We start from the raw sequence: 20,587 nt of genomic DNA, 5'->3' as shown, positions 1-20,587 counted from the left end.
GATAGAGGAATAGATAGATCAATTGATCGATCGATTGATAGATGGAAAGATAGAGAGGGATAGATAGAGATGGGGAGAGAGAGAGAGAGACAGATAGAGAGAGGGACAGACGGACAGGCAGATAGACAGATAAAGAGAGGAATATATAGATAGACAGATAGAGAGAGGAATAGATAGATATAAATAGATAGATATAAATGAATAAATAAATAGATAGATAGATATAAATAAACAAACAAATAAATAAATAAATAGATGGATAGATAGATGAATAAATAGATAGATGTCTAGATAGACAGAGAGAGGAATAGATAGATGGATAGAAAGAGGAATAGATGGATAGATAGACAGGTAGAGAGAGGAATAGATAGACAGACAGGTAGAGAGAGGAATAGATGAATAGATCAACAGATAGAGAGGAATAGATAGATAGACAGATAGAAAGAGGAATAAATGTACATATATAGACAAATATAGACATAGATAGATAGATAGATCTTTAGTTAGATAGCTCTTTAGTTAGATCTAGATAGATAGATAGATAGATAGATAGATAGATAGATAGAGAGAGGAATAGATAGATAGACGGATAGAAAGAGGAATAGATGGATAGAGAGACAGGTAGAGAGAGAAATAGATGAAGAGATCAACAGATAGAGAGGAATAGATAGATAGACAGATAGAAAGAGGAATAAATAGACATATATAGACATAGATAGATAGATAGATAGATCTTTATTTAGATCTAGATAGATAGATAGATAGATAGATAGATAGATAGATAGATAGATAGATAGATAGATAGATGACTGTTGATGTTTCAGCCTTAAAAAAGGAAGACTCCCTCCTCCGACCGCTTACCACCAAATCACCGCTCAGAATAATCATTTAGCAATCTCCTATTATTATCACATCCAAATTTGGTTCACGTACCGGCCAGGGGAGCTTCCTGCTTCCGCAAAAATGGCCGCCACAAGAAAGAGCGCCAAGGTTAAGCCCCGCCCCTCCTCATTTTGCGGCGTGCTCTCGCCTGCCGCCTCTATCATTACATAACCGCACGCACGCGCGCGCACATGCGCGCGCTATATTTGAATCACAGCTTCTAAATGAGAAACTCGATTACAGATCTCGGTAGTGATAATCGCTTTTTGGATCGGCCACAAAAAAAAGGGAAAAAAAGTCGTGGAAAGGAAAAAAATAAACCGCAGGTTGATCAGTCACGGTGTCAAAAGAAAAAAACGTGTACAAGACGTCTTTAAATAGACTTACATAGTTACTTCCGGGATGGGTCTTTCAAAATAATTTTGCCAAAAGTTAGGAATCATTTCCGGTCCAATCTCTTTTTTTATTTTAAAAAAACAGAGTAAAATTTCAAGCCAAGTTTATTTGTATATGTAACGGCATTAGTTTACCATTTTTAAGTCTAAATGAGCATATATTTACTTAAGCATCTTATGGACATTTTATTCAAATAATAAATACTTTGAAACTGCCTTAGGTTGTTTATGTGTGATATTAAAATACGTTTGATGATCTTAAACCTTTGCAAATGCATTGTAACAAAAAAGGCATACTCAAAATTCCGAATAAAACCTTTCTTCCCCATTGATTTAGGATCTGGTATACCTGAAGAGGAGGATGGCTCTTTACACCAAAAAACAACAGTGACCAGATGATGAATGTGCTGAGTCAGATCAGCAGGCTTCTCCTGCTTCTGATAACCATGAAAACCAGTACCATCTGTTTCATGTCGGGGAGAAAAAACCCTACCCCAAAAATCAGCCTGGAGAGGGATGGGCGCCACCTGGCTGTACTTGCCAAAGACACACCACAGGAAATGGTCAAGGGAACAGTATTATGTACATCCATTCCCAGTGTATTGCTCTCGACGTTGACTATTATTTTGAAGGGCTTGTGGTGTTTTGCCGACTGCTACACACCCCGATGTTACCGCGGGTGGTCCGGCAGCCTGGAGAGTAATGGGCGCCGCCTAGGTGTACTTGCCCAAGACACACCACAGGAAACGGTCAAGAGAACAGTATTATGTACATTCAATCCCAGTGTATTGTTCTTGACATTGACTATTATTTTGAAGGGGTTGTGCTGTTTTGCCGACTTCTACACCCCCCCGATGTTACCGATGGTGGTCCGGCAGCCTGGAGAGTAATGGGCGCCGCCTGGGTGTACTTGCCCAAGACACACCACAGGAAACGGTCAAGGGAACAGTATTATGTACATTCAATCCCAGTGTATTGTTCTCGACGTTGACTATTATTTTGAAGGGGTTGTGGTGTTTTGCCGACTGCTACACACCCCGATGTTACCAAGGGTGGTCCAGCAGCCTGGAGAGGGATAGGAGCCGCCTGAGTGTACTTGCCCAAGACACACCACAGGAAACGGTCAAGGGAACAGTATTGTGTACATTCAATCCCAGTGTATTGTTCTCGACGTTGACTATTATTTTGAAGGGGTTGTGGTGTTTTGCCGACTGCTACACACCCCCAATGTTACAGAGGGGTGGTCCGGCAGCCTGGAGAGTAATGGGCGCCGCCTGGCTGTACTTTCCCAAGACACACCACAGGAAACAGTCAAGGGAACAGTATTATGTACATTCATTCCCAGTGTAATGCTCTCGACATTGACTTTTATTTTGAAGGGGTTGTGCTGTTTTCCCGACTTCTACACCCCCCCAATGTTACCGAGGGTGGTCCGGCAGCCTGGAGAGTAATGGGCGCCGCCTGGCTGTACTTTCCCAAGACACACCACAGGAAACAGTCAAGGGAACAGTATTGTGTACATTCAATCCCAGTGTATTGTTCTCGACGTTGACTATTATTTTGAAGGGGTTGTGCTGTTTTCCCGACTTCTACACCCCCCCAATGTTACAGAGGGTGGTCCGGCAGCCTGGAGAGTAATGGGCGCCGCCTGGCTGTACTTTCCCAAGACACACCACAGGAAACAGTCAAGGGAACAGTATTATGTACATTCATTCCCAGTGTATTGTTCTTGACGTTGACTATTAATTTGAAGGGCTTGTGGTTTTTTGCCGACTGCTACACACCCCCGATGTTACAGAGGGGTGGTCCGGCAGCCTGGAGAGGAATGGGAGCTGCCTGGGTGTACTTGCTGAAGACACACCACAGGAAATGGTCAAGGGAACAGTATTATGTACATCCATTTCCAGTGTATTGTTCTCGACGTTGACTATTATTTTGAAGGGGTTGTGGTGTTTTGCCGACTGCTACACACCCCCGATGTTACCGAGGGTGGTCCGGCACGGTTAGCGAGTGAAAGTCCAAACAAAAGTTTGCCGTTTGGCCCCTGAAATAGTGCGACCTTATGACTGGGGTTAACCCCTGCTGCCTAAAAAGCCCCAGGGAAATCTTCGAGTGTCAAACAGAAGAAGAAGAAAAACAACAAAGATGGCCTCTATTCACTTCTGGCAGCAGGTTTTGCAGCAATGAAAACAATTCAATAAAACTTTATTCGTGAAGTTTACAATACGATAACAAAATCCACTCCCTTTACCCTAACCCAACAACCAAGAAAACCTATTAAACTAGTACTTTTTAAATATTTTTTCTCCTGCGCCCCCTAGGAAGAGGAAAACCTCCCCCCTAGATGAGAGTTCCAATGCCTCCTATTGTAGTGGAGGTGCAGTTGCAATTTATTTGAGAACGGTTAAAAAATAAACGTGCCTGGGGTCAATTGTGCCCCGCCCCCCTTGATAACCCGTTTTTGCACCCCCAAATTTAATTTAAGCACCCCAAAAATCCTAAAATTTTTATACTCTCTATTTCTTAATAAAGGACAGGATATGATTAAATAGGAAGAAAAATGCTAGCTAAAATATATTTGAAAAAATAAAACGAAACATAATGTAAACGAGGTGTCGGGAATGCGCCACTGCTTTGAAATGGTTCAGTCCATTTCATTCCTAGCCCCGCCCCCACCTTTGCTCGCTCTATTCGTGTCACTTGCGGCATAGCGGCAGAGTCTGTGGATGCTCCGGTGAGATTAAATCATTACGGAAGCCTAAGAGTGTCATATTTCAATTCCAAAAGGAAAATTCACTTCATTAAATGGCCATAAATGTCAAGACCAGAACGGAAGCAGGACCCACTCGCAGAACGTTTGCACGAGTTTTATTAGACTAAATTTGACTACATTTTGAGCAGGCTCGGGGAGTAACGGAACACATGGAACGGCAAAAATGATGTTGGCAAGCTGTTTGGATTGATTTTCATTTTGTTTCTGTCGCATTTTGTGTTCGTTTTGCCGGAGATCAAAGAGATCAAAGCCAGGAGAGAAAGCTTACCACGTGTTGGGAGTCATCATTTGATTCATATGTAGTTTATTTTGTCTTTTATGAGCATATTTGGTATTGGAGTCATCCAAAAGTCATTGAAAGTAATCCAGTTAAAGTAACCCTAACCAACCCGGGTTTTGCCGCAGATCAAAAAGATCAAAGCCAGGAGAGAAAGCTTACCACGTGTTGTGGAGTCATCATTTTATACATATTTAGTTTCTTTTGTCTTTTATTAGCATATTTGGTATTGGAGTAATCCAAAAGTAATCAAGTTAAAGTAACCCTACCCAACCCTGGTTTTGCCGCAGATCAAAGAGATCAAAGCCAGGAGAGAAAGTTTACCACGTGTTGTGAGTCATCATTTGATTCAAATTTATTTTATTTTGTCTTTTATTAGCATATTTGGTATTGGAGTCATCCAAAAGTCATTGTAAGTAATCCAGTTAAAGTAACCCTACCCAACCCTGGTTTTGCCGGAGATCAAAGAGATCAAAGCCAGGAGAGAAAGCCTACCACGTGTTGTGAGTCATCATTGTATTCATATTTAGTTTCTTTTGTCTTTTATTAGCATATTTGGTATTGGAGTCATCCAAAAGTCATTGTAAGTAATCCAGTTAAAGTAACCCTACCCAACCCTGGTTTTGCCGGAGATCAAAGAGATCAAAGCCAGGAGAGAAAGCTTACCACGTGTTGTGAGTCATCATTTTATTCATATTTAGTTTCTTTTGTCTTTTATTAGCATATTTGGTATTGGCGTAATCCAAAAGTCATTGAAAGTAATCGAGTTAAAGTAATAATACCCAACCCTGCGCTTCGGCTACATTCCTCACACACTGCCACTTTAAAAAAAATGCAAAATAATAGGCTACTGGATGCTGTGTGGCTTCACACTGCCCCTCCTGGATTATGACATGAAATCCCCCCCAAAACTTTATTCTGATAAGAATTTAGGAAATCTCGGGTAAATAGGATGTGAGAGGAGGCCATTTTGTTTTTTTCCTTCTCTAGCCATAAAAGAAAGCAAATATGGCGTGTGCGGTCAACAAATATTGACACTTCTTGAATGGGAGCGACCGGAATGCCGGTTGATTTACGCCCCGGTTCTGCCACCGACTGGGGTTCCCGTCTGTTTATTTACACAAAAGCTTCCGACTTTCACCTTTCCCCGTGGGTGGCCATAGAACAGCGACCGTTGACCTCAGGTAAATGCACAGGAACGGAAATTCAGCTTTTAAATCGGAGAGAATAGGTTGATATTCATGTTTTTTTATTCATTTGGAGATGTTTTAATCACAAATGATAAGAAACCTGGAATCAAAAATGTTTTTGGAGGAGTGTTTAATGTCCTGTGTCATTGTACTTTCATGTTTTGTTCAGTTAGAGCTAGATTGTGTTCCAGGATTACACTTTATAGTCTCATCGTAGAAGATGCGCTAACAAATGACAAGAAACTCTGAATCCAAAAGGTTTTTGGAGCAGTGTTTAATGTTCTGTGTCAATGTACTTTCATGTTTTGTTCAGTTAGAGCTAGTTCGTGTTCCAGCATTATACCTTATATTCTCATAGGAGATGTCGTATCGTATGTCAAGTGGTGTCTTATTTTCATGTTTTGTTCAGTTGGAGCTAGTTTATTTTCCAGCATTATACCTTATACTCTTGTTGTAGAAGATAGGCTAACAAATGATGAGAAACTCTGAATCAAAAAGGTTTTTGGAGCAGTGTTTAATGTCCTGTGTACTTTCATGTTTTGTTCAGTTAGAGCTAGTTTGTGTACCAGCATTATGCCTCATAGTCTCATTGTAGAAGATGCGCTAAAAAATGACGAGAAATTCTGAATCAAAAAGGTGTTTGGAGGAGTGTTTAATGTCTTGTGTCGTTGTACTTTCATGTTTTGTTCAGTGAGAGCTAGTTTGTGTTCCAGCATTATACCTTATAGTCTCGTTGTAGAAGATAGGCTAACAAATGACGCGAAATTCTGAATCAAAAAGGTTTTTGGAGGAGTGTTTAATGCCCTTGTGTCGTTGTACTTTCATGTTTTGTCCAGTTAGAGCTAGTTTGTGTTCCAGCATTATACCTTGTAGTCTCGTAGGAGATGCGCTAACAAATGACGAGAAACTCTGAATCAAAAAGGTTTTTGGAGCAGTGTTTAATGTCCTGTGTACTTTCATGTTTTGTTCGGTTAGAGCTAGTTTGTGTTCCAGCATTATACCTTGTAGTCTCGTAGGAGATGCGCTAACAAATGATGAGAAACTCTGAATCAAAAAGGTTTTTGGAGCAGAGTTTAATGTCCTGTGTTGTTGTACATTCATGTTTTGTTCAGTTAGAGCTAGTTTGTGTTCCAGCATTATACCTTTTAGTCTCATCATAAAACACTGAAAATTGTTTTTAGCAGGGTATGTCAAGTGGTGTCTTACTTTCATGTTTTGTTTAGTTAGAGCTAGTTTGTGTTCCGGCATTATGCCTCATAGTCTCATTGTAGAAGATGCGATAATTAATGACGAGAAACTCTGAATCAAAAAGGTTTTTGGAGGAGTGTTTAATGTCTTGTGTCGTTGTACTTTCCTGTTTTGTTCGGTTAGAACTAGTTTGTGTTCCTGCATTATACCTTGTAGTCTCATCGTAGAAGATGCGCTAACAAATTATGTGAAATTTTGAAAATTGATTTTTCAGCGGGGTGTGCCAAGCGGTGTCCACCTTTCATTTTTTGTTCAGTTAGAACTAGTCTGTGTGCTAGCGTTATACCTTACAGTCTCTTTGTAGAAGATGCAAATGATGTGAAACTTTGAAAATTGAAATTGATTTTTGAGCGGGGTATATCAAGTAGTGTCTTACTTTCATGTTTTGTTCAGTTAGAGCTAGTTTGTGTTTCAGCATTATACCTTATAGCCTTGTCGTAAAAGATGCGCTCAAAAATGATGTGAAACTTTGAAAATTAATTTTTTAGCAGGGTATGTCAATCGGTGTCCTCTTTCATGTTTTGTTCAGTTACATGTTGTTTGAGTCTCGGCATTACATTTTATGGTCTCGCCATAGAGGTTTTGCTAAAAAATGATGTGAAACTTGGAAAATTAATTTTTGAACAGGGTATGTCAGGCCTTGTCTTATCTTCATGTTTTGTTTAGTTACAAGTAGTTTGAGTCCCAGCATTAAATTTTGTGTTCTCACCAGAGAGGGTTTGCTAAAAAATGACGTAAAACTTGGAAAAAAAATTGAGCAGGGTATGTCAGACGTTGTCTTACTTTCATGTGTTGTTCTGGTACAGGTAGTTTGTGTTCCAGTATTATCTTTAATGGTCTCATTGTAGACGTTTTGCCAAAAAAAAAAAACTGATTAGAAATTTGGAAAATCTTTTTGACGGACCGATGTATTAAGCCCGCTGTCATTTTATTTTCATTTTTTGTTCAGTTAGAGGTAGTATGGGTTACAGTATCCCATGGGCTTATCATAGATGTTTTGACCAAAAATGAGGCAAAACTTGATAACTATTTTTGGGGGAGCAGTGTATCATATCAGATGTTGTCTTACTTTCATGTGTTGTTCAGTTAGAGCTAGTTCATGTCTTGACATATCACTTTATTGTCGTTTTTTCATGTTTTAGTCCAGGTAGAGCTAGTTAGTGCGTATCATGACACTTTCGTTGTTCTTTCCACATTTAGGATCTTTTTACACGTCTCAATTTCATGTTTTGTTCAGCTAGAGCTAGTTTGTGTTCCAGCATTATACTTTATAGTCTCGTCATAGAATATTTGCTCACAAATGACATGAAAAATAAGATTAGATATTTGGAAATTAATTTTGTGTATTAGGCCAGTCGTGTAAGGCCAGTCGTCATTTTTTTTTCATTTTTTGTTCAGTTAGAATGAGTTTGGTTTCCAGCAATATATTTCATGATCTCGTTCCAAAAATGAGGCCAAACTTGTAAAATATTTTGGGGGGAGCAGTGTATAATGTCAGGTGTTGCCTTACTTTCATGTGTTGTTCAGTTAGAGATAGTTCCTGTCTTAACAGATCCCTGTGCTTTCATGTTTTAGTCCAGTTAAAGGTAGTTAGTGCGTCACATGACACTTTCGTTTAGGATCTTTTTATACCTTGTCTCACTTTCATGTTTTGTTAAATTAGAGCTATTTTTCGTTTAAGAATTACAATTTTATGGTCTCGTCGTAAAAGTTGTGCTCATAAATGATAGGAAACTTGGAATAAATATTTTGGAACGTATCTTGTGTTGTCTACCCGTTTTGCTTTTCATGTTTTGTTCTGTCAGAGATGGTTGATGTTGAAACAATATGTCATTGTTACCGTCTATGCTCCCCGCATCCTTACTTTCATGTTTTGTTCAGGTAGAGCTAGTTCGTTTTGCAACAAAGCCTGTGGTGTCCCCCTTTCATGTTTTGTACAGTTAGAGCTAATTATAATTATAACTTACGGTCTCATGACAATGCTATTGTTGTTCTAGGGTATATAACGTAAATAACACAAGAAAAGGCACAGATGTGCACTTTTAGGTTTTTATTTCTGACATCAAAATAAAGTTTTTTAAAAAAAAAGAACATGGATGTTGAAAGCCAAGTGCAGAATGACAAAAGTAATAGATTACAAAAATATTTACGACCGAACGGTCGGACGTCTACTGGCACTAAAGGCTGCACAATTGTTTTACACACCAAGGTAGCTTTAAAGGTAGTGTGTATTATTTCACCACTAGATGTCGCCCAAAACGAGAGCTAAAAAGCACAAAGAATATTACAAACTACGGAGACTCAAAGTGACCAATTTGCAGTATTTTACTTTTACATTTTTTTCAACTCAAAGTTTTGGGCTTTTTGGGGACCCGTAGAAACAAGATGGCTGACAATTATTTCATGTTATGTCATGTCAATGCAAATTCATTCAAAAAAATAGAATTTATGTAATTTTGCTTGTTTATAAAATAAATATCGTTGTTTTTTCACCTCTAGGAGGCGCTAAGTAACACACACTGTCCCTTTGAGTGTTTACGTGTCTCCATGGTAACGGAATTGGGGGAAATCCTCAGTACTGGGTGAGGAAAGCTACTTCACATGGGAGCTTCCTCTTCCATGGCTTCCTCTTCAACCCTTCAAAATAAAAGCAAGAATCAGCTTCCAAAGTCACATGGTTTTGTTTTTGTTTTTCCAATGATATAGGAAATAATATATTACAATACTTGATTAATGATTAATATTTTCTTGGATTAATAAAACGATTAAAAATAATTCTTAATACTAGAGAAAAATATCGGGAATATTACAAATTATTTTGAAAAACACCGATGAAAATATAAAAAAAATTGGAGCATATTTTCTAGTTAAAAAAATATATATGAACAATTGTTAATACTAAACATAAATTTAGCAAAAACAGATAAAAATATAAAATATAATAAATATTTCAAAATAAAGTAAATAATCAAGAAAATAATACTTAAAAAGAGCTTCTCAAAAATAATACTTAGAAAATGATGAATATTTTATAGGAAAACAAAATTATAGAGAAAAATATCAGGAATAATTATTATTTTGAAAAACATGAATTAAAATATAAAAAAATGGAGCATATTTTCGAGTTAAAATTTATATATGAACAATTGTTAATACTAAACATAAATTTACCAAATTACAGATAAAATATAATAAATATTTCAAAATAAAGTAAATAATCTAAAAAAATAATATTTAGAGCTTCTCAAAAATAATACTGAATATTGAATATTTTATAGGAAAATTAAAATGATTAATAATCGTTCTTAATATTAAATAAAACAAACAAAATGATAGAGAAAAAAATATTTTGAAAAAACTGGATCAAATTCTAAAAAACATGAATTAAAATATTTAAAAAATGGAGAATATTTTCGAGTAAAAAATATATATGTATAATTATTGATACTAAACATAAATTGAGCAAAATTACAGATAGAAAATAGAATCAATATTTCAAAATAAAGTAAATAATCAAGAAAGTAATACTTAAAAAGAGCTTCTCAAAAATAATACCTAGAAAATGATAAATATTTTCTAGGAAAATTAAAACGATTAATAATCATTATTAATACTAAAGAAAACCAAAAAAATATAGAGAAAAATATCAGGAATATTACAAATTATTTTGAAAAACTTGAATTGAAATACTAAAAAATTGAACATATTTTCGAGTTAAAAATATATATGAATAATTGTTAATACTAAACATAAATTTAGCATAATTACAGATAAAAAAAATCGAATAAATATTTCAAAATAAAGTAAATAATTAAAAAATAATATTTAGAGCTTCTGAAAAATAATACTTAGAAAATGATGAATATTTTCTAGTAAAATTAAAACGATTATTAATCCTTCTTAATACTAAACCAAAAAAAAAAAAAATTATTGTGAAAAATATCAGGAATATTACAAATTATTTTGAAAAACATGAATAAAAATATTTTTAAAAATGGAGCACATTTTCTAGTTTATAATATATATGAATAATTATTAATACTAATCATAAATTGAGCAAAATAACAGATAGAACATAATAAATATTTCAAAATAAAGTAAATAATTAAGAAAGTAATACTTAAAAAGAGCTTCTCAAAAATAATACTTAGAAAATGATGAATATTTTCTAGGAAAATAAAAAAACAAAATTATAGAGAAAAATATCAGGAATATTACAAATTATTTTGAAAAACACGAATGAAAATATAAAAAAAATGGAGCATATTTTCTAGTTAAAAAAATATTTATGAACAATTGTTAATACTAAACATAAATTTAGCAAAATTACAGATAAAAAATATAGTAAATGTTTCAAAATAAAGTAAATAATTAAGAAAGTAATATTTAAAAAGAGCTTCTCAAAAATAATACCTAGAAAATGATAAATATTTTCTAGGAAAATTAAAACGATTAATAATCATTATTAATACTAAAGAAAACAAAAAAAATATAGAGAAAAATATCAGGAATATTACAAATTATTTTGAAAAACATGAATTAAAATATTTTTTAAAAATGGAGGATATTTTCTAGTAAAAAATATGTATGAATAATTGTTAATACTAAATATAAATTGAGCAAAATTACAGATAAAAAATACAATTAATATTTTTAAATATGCTAAGTATATAATTAAAAAATAATTCTTAGAGCTTCTCAAAAATATTACTTAGAAAAAGATAAATATTTTCATTAAAAAAATTAAAACGATTAATAATCATTCTTAATACTAAACAAGATGAACAAAATACTAGAGAAATATAGTGGGAATATTAAAAATTATTTTGAAAAACATGAAATACAATATTGTAAAAATTGATCATATTTTCTAGTAAAAAAAATATATGGAATATTGTAAATACTAAACAAAAATTTAGCAAAATTACAGATACAAAATATAATATTTTTAATTATGTTTTTAAAGTAAATAATTAAGAAAATAATACTTAGAAAATTATGAATATTTTACTGGAAAATTAAAACGATTAATAATCATTAATACTCCCATTAGTACTAAACAAAAACAACAAAAATTATAAAGGAAATAAAAAAATAAAATTGTCATTTTAAAAAGGAATATACAAAAAAAAAATGGGCATATTTCTACATTAAAAAAATATAAATAATTGTTATAATAAGACTTAAAATATATTGAAAATATTAAAAATAATAGCATTTAAATCAAAATAAATAGAAAAAAATGATGATTAACCCGAACTTCAACAATTCAGTGAGAGAAAATAAATGGAACCAAAACATTTCTTTTTTTTTTTTCCCCGCAAGCTAGCTAGCGCTAACATACCCGTTCCCAAAATGTTCGTTAGCGACGGATAACGAAGCCATGGCCGAAACCGTCTCCGCCTCCTCGGCGTCTCGTTTTCGGGCTTCGCTCAGAGAGTACGCCAGTGTAGAGGCGGAGCGTTGCAACGAGCGCCAGTATTGACCTGCCCGGGAAAAAAAACAAGAAAAATCAGGCCAAAATGCTAATGCTAATGCTAACGGTTGATTTTCCACACCGACCGTGAGCTTCCAGAACTTTCTCCATGGAGCGAACGGCGTTGTCGTTGGGTCGCTGGTGCAAAACCTCGTCTGGGATCGGATCCAACTGAAATAAAAACACAGAAAAAGATGCTAAAGGGATGAAGCTAACGTTAGCTGCTATTAGCGATTGAAAGATTTGACGTGATTTGAGTATAATTGAAGTGCCATCTAAGAATTCAAAGCAGAAACGACAGACACTCACAAAATTGATCATTAAAAAAATCAAGAAATTTGAATTTAAAAACAAGAAAAAAATGCTAAAGGGATGAAGCTAACGTTAGCTGCTATTAGCGATTGAAAGATTTGACGTGAGTTGAGTATAATTGACGTGCCACCTTAGAATTCAAAGCAGAAACAACAGACACTCACAAAATTGATCATTAAAAAAATCAAGAAATTTGAATTTAAAAACAAGAAAAAGATGCTAAAGGGATGAAGCTAACGTTAGCTGCTATTAGCGATTGAAAGATTTGACGTGATTTGAGTATAAATGAAGTGCCATCTTAGAATTCAAAGCAGAAACGACAAGAAACTCACAAAATTGATCATTAAAAAATCAAGAAATTTGAATTCAAACACAAGAAAAAGGCGCTAAAAAATGAAGCTAGCATTAGCGGCTATTAGCGATTGAAAGATTTGACGTGGTTTGAGTATAATTGAAGTGCCATCTAAGAATTCAAAGCAGAAACGACAGACACTCACAAAATTGATCATTAAAAAAATCAAGAAATTTGAATTTAAAAACAAGAAAAAGATGCTAAAGGGATGAAGCTAACGTTAGCTGCTATTAGCGATTGAAAGATTTGACGTGATTTGAGTATAAATGAAGTGCCATCTTAGAATTCAAAGCAGAAACGACAAGAAACTCACAAAATCGATCATTAAAAATTCAAGAAATTTGAATTCAAACAAAAGAAAAAGACACTAAAGGGATGAAGCTAGCATTAGCGGCTATTAGAGATTGCAAGGGTTGACGTGAGTTGAGGATAATTGATGTTTCAAATTCAAAGCAGAAACAACAGAAACTCACAAAATTGATCATTAAAAATTCAAGAAATTTGAATTCAAACACAAGAAAAAGGCGCTAAAAAATGAAGCTAGCATTAGCGGCTATTAGCGATTGAAAGATTTGACGTGGTTTGAGTATAATTGAAGTGCCATCTAAGAATTCAAAGCAGAAACGACAGACACTCACAAAATTGATCATTAAAAAAATCAAGAAATTTGAATTTAAAAACAAGAAAAAGATGCTAAAGGGATGAAGCTAACGTTAGCTGCTATTAGCGATTAAAAGATTTGACGTGATTTGAGTATAAATGAAGTGCCATCTTAGAATTCAAAGCAGAAACGACAAGAAACTCACAAAATCGATCATTAAAAATTCAAGAAATTTGAATTCAAACAAAAGAAAAAGACGCTAAAGGGATGAAGCTAGCATTAGCGGCTATTAGAGATTGCAAGGGTTGACGTGAGTTGAGGATAATTGATGTTTCAAATTCAAAGCAGAAACAACAGAAACTCACAAAATTGATCATTAAAAATTCAAGAAATTTGAATTCAAACACAAGAAAAAGGCGCTAAAAAATAAAGCTAGCATTAGCGGCTATTAGCGATTTCAAGATTTGACGTGAGTTGAGTATAATTGACGTGCCACCTTAGAATTCAAAGCAGAAACGACAGACACTCACAAAATTGATCATTAAAAAAATCAAGAAATTTGAATTTAAAAACAAGAAAAAGATGCTAAAGGGATGAAGCTAACGTTAGCTGCTATTAGCGATCGAAAGATTTGATTTGAATTAAGTATCAACAACAAAAAAACTCACAAAAACGATCAAAAGAATAGAATTACAACCTATTATTTTTGAAATACTTAAAAATAATACTCCAAATTTTTGAACCAGACTGGCACTGTCCTGTAGTGTTTTTCTACTAGCTCAATTTGGTTGTGTTTCCTCTCTCCCTCCATAATCTTGAGTGAGGCACTAGAGAGCTCAGCCACAATCAGTCAACACAACTTCTTAGAAGCATGTATGTTCCTCATTGGAAAATATTTTAAAATAGTAGCACAACTTGGTTGTGTCATCTCTCAACCTCTTTATATTTTGCACGAGGCACCGGAGAGGTGAGCCCTAATTAGTGGACGAAATGTGTTAGAAAAATTCTAAGCATGTATGTTCCTCATCAGAATGTATTTGGATTTCCTATAGCAGTAGTAGCATAACTTGGTCGATTCCCCTCTATACCTCTCTGTAATGAGAGTGAGGCACTGGAGAGCTCAGACATAATCAGTCGATGCTACTCGGTAGAATGATTCTAAACATTTATGTATAACTTTATAATACATCTTCACTAAAAGTAGTAACACAACTTGGTCGTGTCTCCTCGAAACCTCTTTTTATTGTGCATGAGGCACTAGAGAGCTTGGTCGTAATCAGTAGACATGACTTGTTAGAAAGATTTGAAGAATTTATGTACTACTTTATAATACATTTTCACTAAAAGCAGTAACACAAATTGGTCGTGTCTCCTCGAAACCTCTTTTTATTGTGCATGAGGCACTGGAGAGCTTGGTTGTAATCAGTAGACATGACTTGTTAGAAATATTCTAAGAATTTATGTACTACTTTATAATACATTTTTACTAAAAGTGGTAAGACAACTTGGTCGTGTCTCCTCTAAACCTCTTTTTATTGTGCATAAGGCACTGGAGAGCTTGGTCGTAATCAGTAGACATGACTTGTTAAAAACATTTGAAGAATTTATGTAGTGCTTTATAATACATTTTCACTAAAAGTAGTAAAAAAACTTGGCCGTGTCTCCTCTTAACCTATTTTTAATGTGCATGAGGCACTGGAGAGCTTGGCCCTAATCAGTCAACAAGAGTTGTTAGAAAGATTCTAAGCATTTACGTACTACTTTATTATACATTTTCACTAAAAGTAATAACACAACTTGGTCGTGTCTCCTCTAAACCTCTTTTTAACGTGCATGAGGCACTGGAGAGCTTGGTCGTAATCAGTAGCCATGACTTGTTAGAAAGTTTAAAGAATGTATGTTCCTCATTAGAATGTATTTGGATTTTCTATAGCAGCAGTAGCCCCACTTGGTCATGTCTCCTCTTGACCTCTCTATAATGTGTATCAGGCACTGGAGAACTCAACCATAATGAGTCAACACAACTCCTTAGAAAGATTCTAAGAATTAATTCTCCTCATTAGAATATATTTTGATCTTCAATAGAAGTAGTAGCACAACCTGGTCGTGTCATCTCTCAACCGCTTTATATTGTGCACGAGGCACCGGAGAGACAAAACTTTTCAGAAATATTCCAAGCATTTGTTCCTCATTAGAATATATTTCATTTTTCCATTGAGGTACTAGCACAATTTGACCGTGTCTCCTCTCTACCTCGCAATAATATAAGTGAGGCACTGGAGAGCTAAGCCGTAATAGGATTCTCTAAGCTGGTCCAACTTGGCTGTTAAAGCGAGGTCAAGGGTTCTCTAGGGTCTTTTTGGGGGGCCAGATCTTGGAGGAGTCAGCCTGGCCCCGTGCTTATAAACTTTAATGAATCATGTCGGGGTCCTTTGGGGCCGCCACCTGGCAGGATCCCCCATTCGCTAACTGGTAGAACAACCAAAAAGACGGTGACTGATGTCCTGACTAAGGTGCTAGCTTGCGCGGTATAAACATTCTGCGGGGGGGAGGGGGGCAAAGAAAAACAGTGCGTGGAATTCCACTTGTTCAGCGCTAAAAGTCGCACAAGGCGGCCATTGTTTACTGTTGTGGCGGTCGCCATGTGTAGCCGCTAGCTAAACGCTTCTGATTATGTCATGCTAACTGAGCGAGTTAATGGCCTGTGCCGGCAAACCAGACCAGGTTTTTTTCTTTTTCGGGTCCCGATCGGGGACAGGTGAACAGATGTTAGCAATTAGCATATTAGCTAACAAGTGAGCGATCATACGAGACTGGATCTGTATTTATTTATTCGGGGATCTGGGTACGTGCTATCGTTAGCATTGTTTGATTTTACAAGAGTTGAAGGTTTTATTAACCAACCCTAATCATACGTGGCGTTAACAAAGTAAAAGTTGTTTGTTTGTGTAGTAAGAGCACCATCCAGTGGTCAATCTGTTGGTGGTGTTCCATTTGTAACAGGTATGTTTTCAAATCCAGAATATATGGCAAAGAAGATTTCTTATAAGGCCAGGGTTGGTTTATTTTGATGATTTGATGCCTGCAAAGAAGATGGCGTATAATGCTCGTTTTTCAGGGTTGGTTTGTATTGACTGTTGAACATTTTCAAAAAAGATTACTTGGATTGGGTCGGTTTATTTTAACCATTGAACACTTGCAAAGAAGATGATTTATAACGCCAGGGTTGGTTTATTTTGACTTTTGAATGCTTGCAAACACGAATGCTCGTTTTTCAGGGTTGGTTTGTATTGACTATTGAACATTTTCCAAAAAGATTACTTAGATTGGGTCGGTTTATTTTAACCATTGAACACTTGCAAAGAAGATGATTTATAATGCCAGGGTTGGTTTATTTTGACTTTTGAATGCTTGCAAACATGAATGCTCGTTTTTCAGGGTTGGTTTGTATTGACTATTGAACATTTTCAAAAAAGATTACTCAGATTGCAAGGGTCAATTTATTTTAACCGTTGAACACTTGCAAAGAACATTATTTGTAACGCCAGGGTTGGTTTATTTTGACTTTTGAATGTTTGCAAACGCGAATGCTCGTTTTTCCGGGTTAGTTTGTATTGACTGTTGAACATTTTCAAAAAAGATTACTTAGATTGGGTCAGTTTATTTTAACCATTGAACACTTGCAAAGAAGATGATTTATAACGCCAGGGTTGGTTTATTTTGACTTTTGAATGCTTGCAAACATGAATGCTTGTTTTTCAGGGTTGGTTTGTATTGACTGTTGAACATTTTCAAAAAAGATTACTCAGATTGCAAGGGTCAATTTATTTTAACCGTTGAACACTTGCAAAGAACATTATTTGTAACGCCAGGGTTGGTTTATTTTGACTTTTAAATGTTTGCGAACATGAATGCTCGTTTTTCAGGGTTGGTTTGTATTGACTGTTGAACATTTTCAAAAAAGATTACTTAGATTGGGTCGGTTTATTTTAACCATTGAACACTTGCAAAGAAGATGCTTTGCAACACCAGGGTTGGTTTATTTTGACTTTTGAATGCTTGCAAACACGAATGCTCGTTTTTCAGGGTTGGTTTGTATTGACTGTTGAACATTTTCAAAAAAGATTACTCAGATTGCAAGGGTCAATTTATTTTAACCGTTGAACACTTGCAAAGAACATTATTTGTAACGCCAGGGTTGGTTTATTTTGACTTTTAAATGTTTGCGAACATGAATGCTCGTTTTTCAGGGTTGGTTTGTATTGACTGTTGAACATTTTCAAAAAAGATTACTTAGATTGGGTCGGTTTATTTTAACCATTGAACACTTGCAAAGAAGATGCTTTGCAACACCAGGGTTGGTTTATTTTGACTTTTGAATGCTTGCAAACACGAATGCTCGTTTTTCAGGGTTGGTTTGTATTGACTGTTGAACATTTTCAAAAAAGATTACTTAGATTGGGTCGGTTTATTTTAACCATTGAACACTTGCAAAGAACATTATTTGCAACGCCAGGGTTGGTTTACTTTGACTTTTGAATGTTTGCAAACACGAATGCTCGTTTTTCAGGGTTGGTTTGTATTGACTTTTGAACATTTTCAAAAAAGATTACTCAGATTGCAAGGGTCAATTTATTTTAACCATTGAACACTTGCAAAGAAGATGATTTATAACGCCAGGGTTGGTTTATTTTGACTTTTGAATGCTTGCAAACATGAATGCTTGTTTTTCAGGGTCGGTTTGTATTTACTATTGAACATTTTCAAAAAAGATTACTTAGATTGGGTCGGTTTATTTTAACCGTTGAACACTTGCAAAGAAGATTATTTGTAATACCAGGGTTGGTTTATTTTGACTTTTGAATGCTTGCAAACACGAACGCTCGTTTTTCAGGGTTGGTTTGTATTGACTGTTGAACATTTTCAAAAAAGATTACTCAGATTGCAAGGGTCAATTTATTTTAACCGTTGAACACTTGCAAAGAACATTATTTGTAACGCCAGGGTTGGTTTATTTTGACTTTTGAATGCTTGCAAACACGAATGCTCGTTTTTCAGGGTTAGTTTGTATTGACTGTTGAACATTTTCAAAAAAGATTACTTAGATTGGGTCGGTTTATTTTAACCATTGAACACTTGCAAAGAAGATGATTTATAACGCCAGGGTTGGTTTATTTTGACTTTTGAATGCTTGCAAACACGAATGCTCGTTTTTCAGGGTTGGTTTGTATTGACTATTGAACATTTTCCAAAAAGATTACTTAGATTGGGTCGGTTTATTTTAACCATTGAACACTTGCAAAGAAGATGATTTATAATGCCAGGGTTGGTTTATTTTGACTTTTGAATGCTTGCAAACATGAATGCTCGTTTTTCAGGGTTGGTTTGTATTGACTATTGAACATTTTCAAAAAAGATTACTCAGATTGCAAGGGTCAATTTATTTTAACCGTTGAACACTTGCAAAGAACATTATTTGTAACGCCAGGGTTGGTTTATTTTGACTTTTGAATGTTTGCAAACGCGAATGCTCGTTTTTCCGGGTTAGTTTGTATTGACTGTTGAACATTTTCAAAAAAGATTACTTAGATTGGGTCAGTTTATTTTAACCATTGAACACTTGCAAAAAAGATGATTTATAACGCCAGGGTTGGTTTATTTTGACTTTTGAATGCTTGCAAACATGAATGCTTGTTTTTCAGGGTTGGTTTGTATTGACTGTTGAACATTTTCAAAAAAGATTACTCAGATTGCAAGGGTCAATTTATTTTAACCGTTGAACACTTGCAAAGAACATTATTTGTAACGCCAGGGTTGGTTTATTTTGACTTTTAAATGTTTGCGAACATGAATGCTCGTTTTTCAGGGTTGGTTTGTATTGACTGTTGAACATTTTCAAAAAAGATTACTTAGATTGGGTCGGTTTATTTTAACCATTGAACACTTGCAAAGAAGATGCTTTGCAACACCAGGGTTGGTTTATTTTGACTTTTGAATGCTTGCAAACACGAATGCTCGTTTTTCAGGGTTGGTTTGTATTGACTGTTGAACATTTTCAAAAAAGATTACTCAGATTGCAAGGGTCAATTTATTTTAACCGTTGAACACTTGCAAAGAACATTATTTGTAACGCCAGGGTTGGTTTATTTTGACTTTTAAATGTTTGCGAACATGAATGCTCGTTTTTCAGGGTTGGTTTGTATTGACTGTTGAACATTTTCAAAAAAGATTACTTAGATTGGGTCGGTTTATTTTAACCATTGAACACTTGCAAAGAAGATGCTTTGCAACACCAGGGTTGGTTTATTTTGACTTTTGAATGCTTGCAAACACGAATGCTCGTTTTTCAGGGTTGGTTTGTATTGACTGTTGAACATTTTCAAAAAAGATTACTTAGATTGGGTCGGTTTATTTTAACCATTGAACACTTGCAAAGAACATTATTTGCAACGCCAGGGTTGGTTTACTTTGACTTTTGAATGTTTGCAAACACGAATGCTCGTTTTTCAGGGTTGGTTTGTATTGACTTTTGAACATTTTCAAAAAAGATTACTCAGATTGCAAGGGTCAATTTATTTTAACCATTGAACACTTGCAAAGAAGATTATTTGTAACGCCAGGGTTGGTTTATTTTGACTTTTGAATGCTTGCAAACATGAATGCTCGTTTTTCAGGGTTGGTTTGTTTTGACTATTGAACATTTTCCAAAAAGATTGCTTAGATTGGGTCGGTTTATTTTAACCATTGAACACTTGCAAAGAAGATTATTTGTAACACCAGGGTTGGTTTATATTGACTATAGAATGCCTGCAAAGAGAAGCAATTATAATTACATGTTTGGTTCATTTTGACTATTATACTCTTGGAAAATTGCTTATATATCGCCAGGGGTCGTTTATTGCGACCCATAAACACTTGTAAACAAAATCGCTTATAATACCAGGGTTGGTTTATTTTAGTTTATTATTGAGCGCTTGCTGACTGTTTGCCAATCATGTTACTGTTCTGTGATTTTCACACCCTTGAGGGCGGATCTGCTTTTGTAAACTATGAGATGTAATAAAAAGATGGGTTTTAGAAC

General features: G+C 35.0%; 1 protein-coding gene across 4 annotated transcripts in view; it reads right to left on the bottom strand.

Annotated features, from left to right (window-relative positions):
• Nucleotides 1-8,800: 8,800 nt before the first annotated feature.
• Nucleotides 8,801-20,587, bottom strand: part of LOC148352521 (histone deacetylase 4-like) — a 96,399-nt gene continuing 84,612 nt past the window's right edge. For all 4 annotated transcript variants that reach the window (XM_088353046.1, XM_088353047.1, XM_088353048.1 and 1 more), the window contains exons 24-26: nt 12,328-12,412; nt 12,110-12,251; nt 8,801-9,402 (exon numbers count right to left, since the gene is read on the bottom strand). In XM_088353046.1, coding sequence (XP_088209172.1) covers nt 9,363-9,402; nt 12,110-12,251; nt 12,328-12,412 — 267 coding nt within the window. In that variant the 3' untranslated portion in view covers nt 8,801-9,362. The remainder of the gene's footprint in view (nt 9,403-12,109; nt 12,252-12,327; nt 12,413-20,587) is intronic.

This window comes from Urocampus carinirostris, chromosome 14, assembly GCF_059441175.1.
Source record: "Urocampus carinirostris isolate Australia breed hairy pipefish chromosome 14, RoL_Ucar_1.0, whole genome shotgun sequence".
Classification (NCBI taxonomy): Eukaryota; Metazoa; Chordata; class Actinopteri; order Syngnathiformes; family Syngnathidae; genus Urocampus; species Urocampus carinirostris.
Note: the sequence above shows the minus strand (reverse complement) of the source record. Positions and strands in the feature narration are given on the sequence as shown.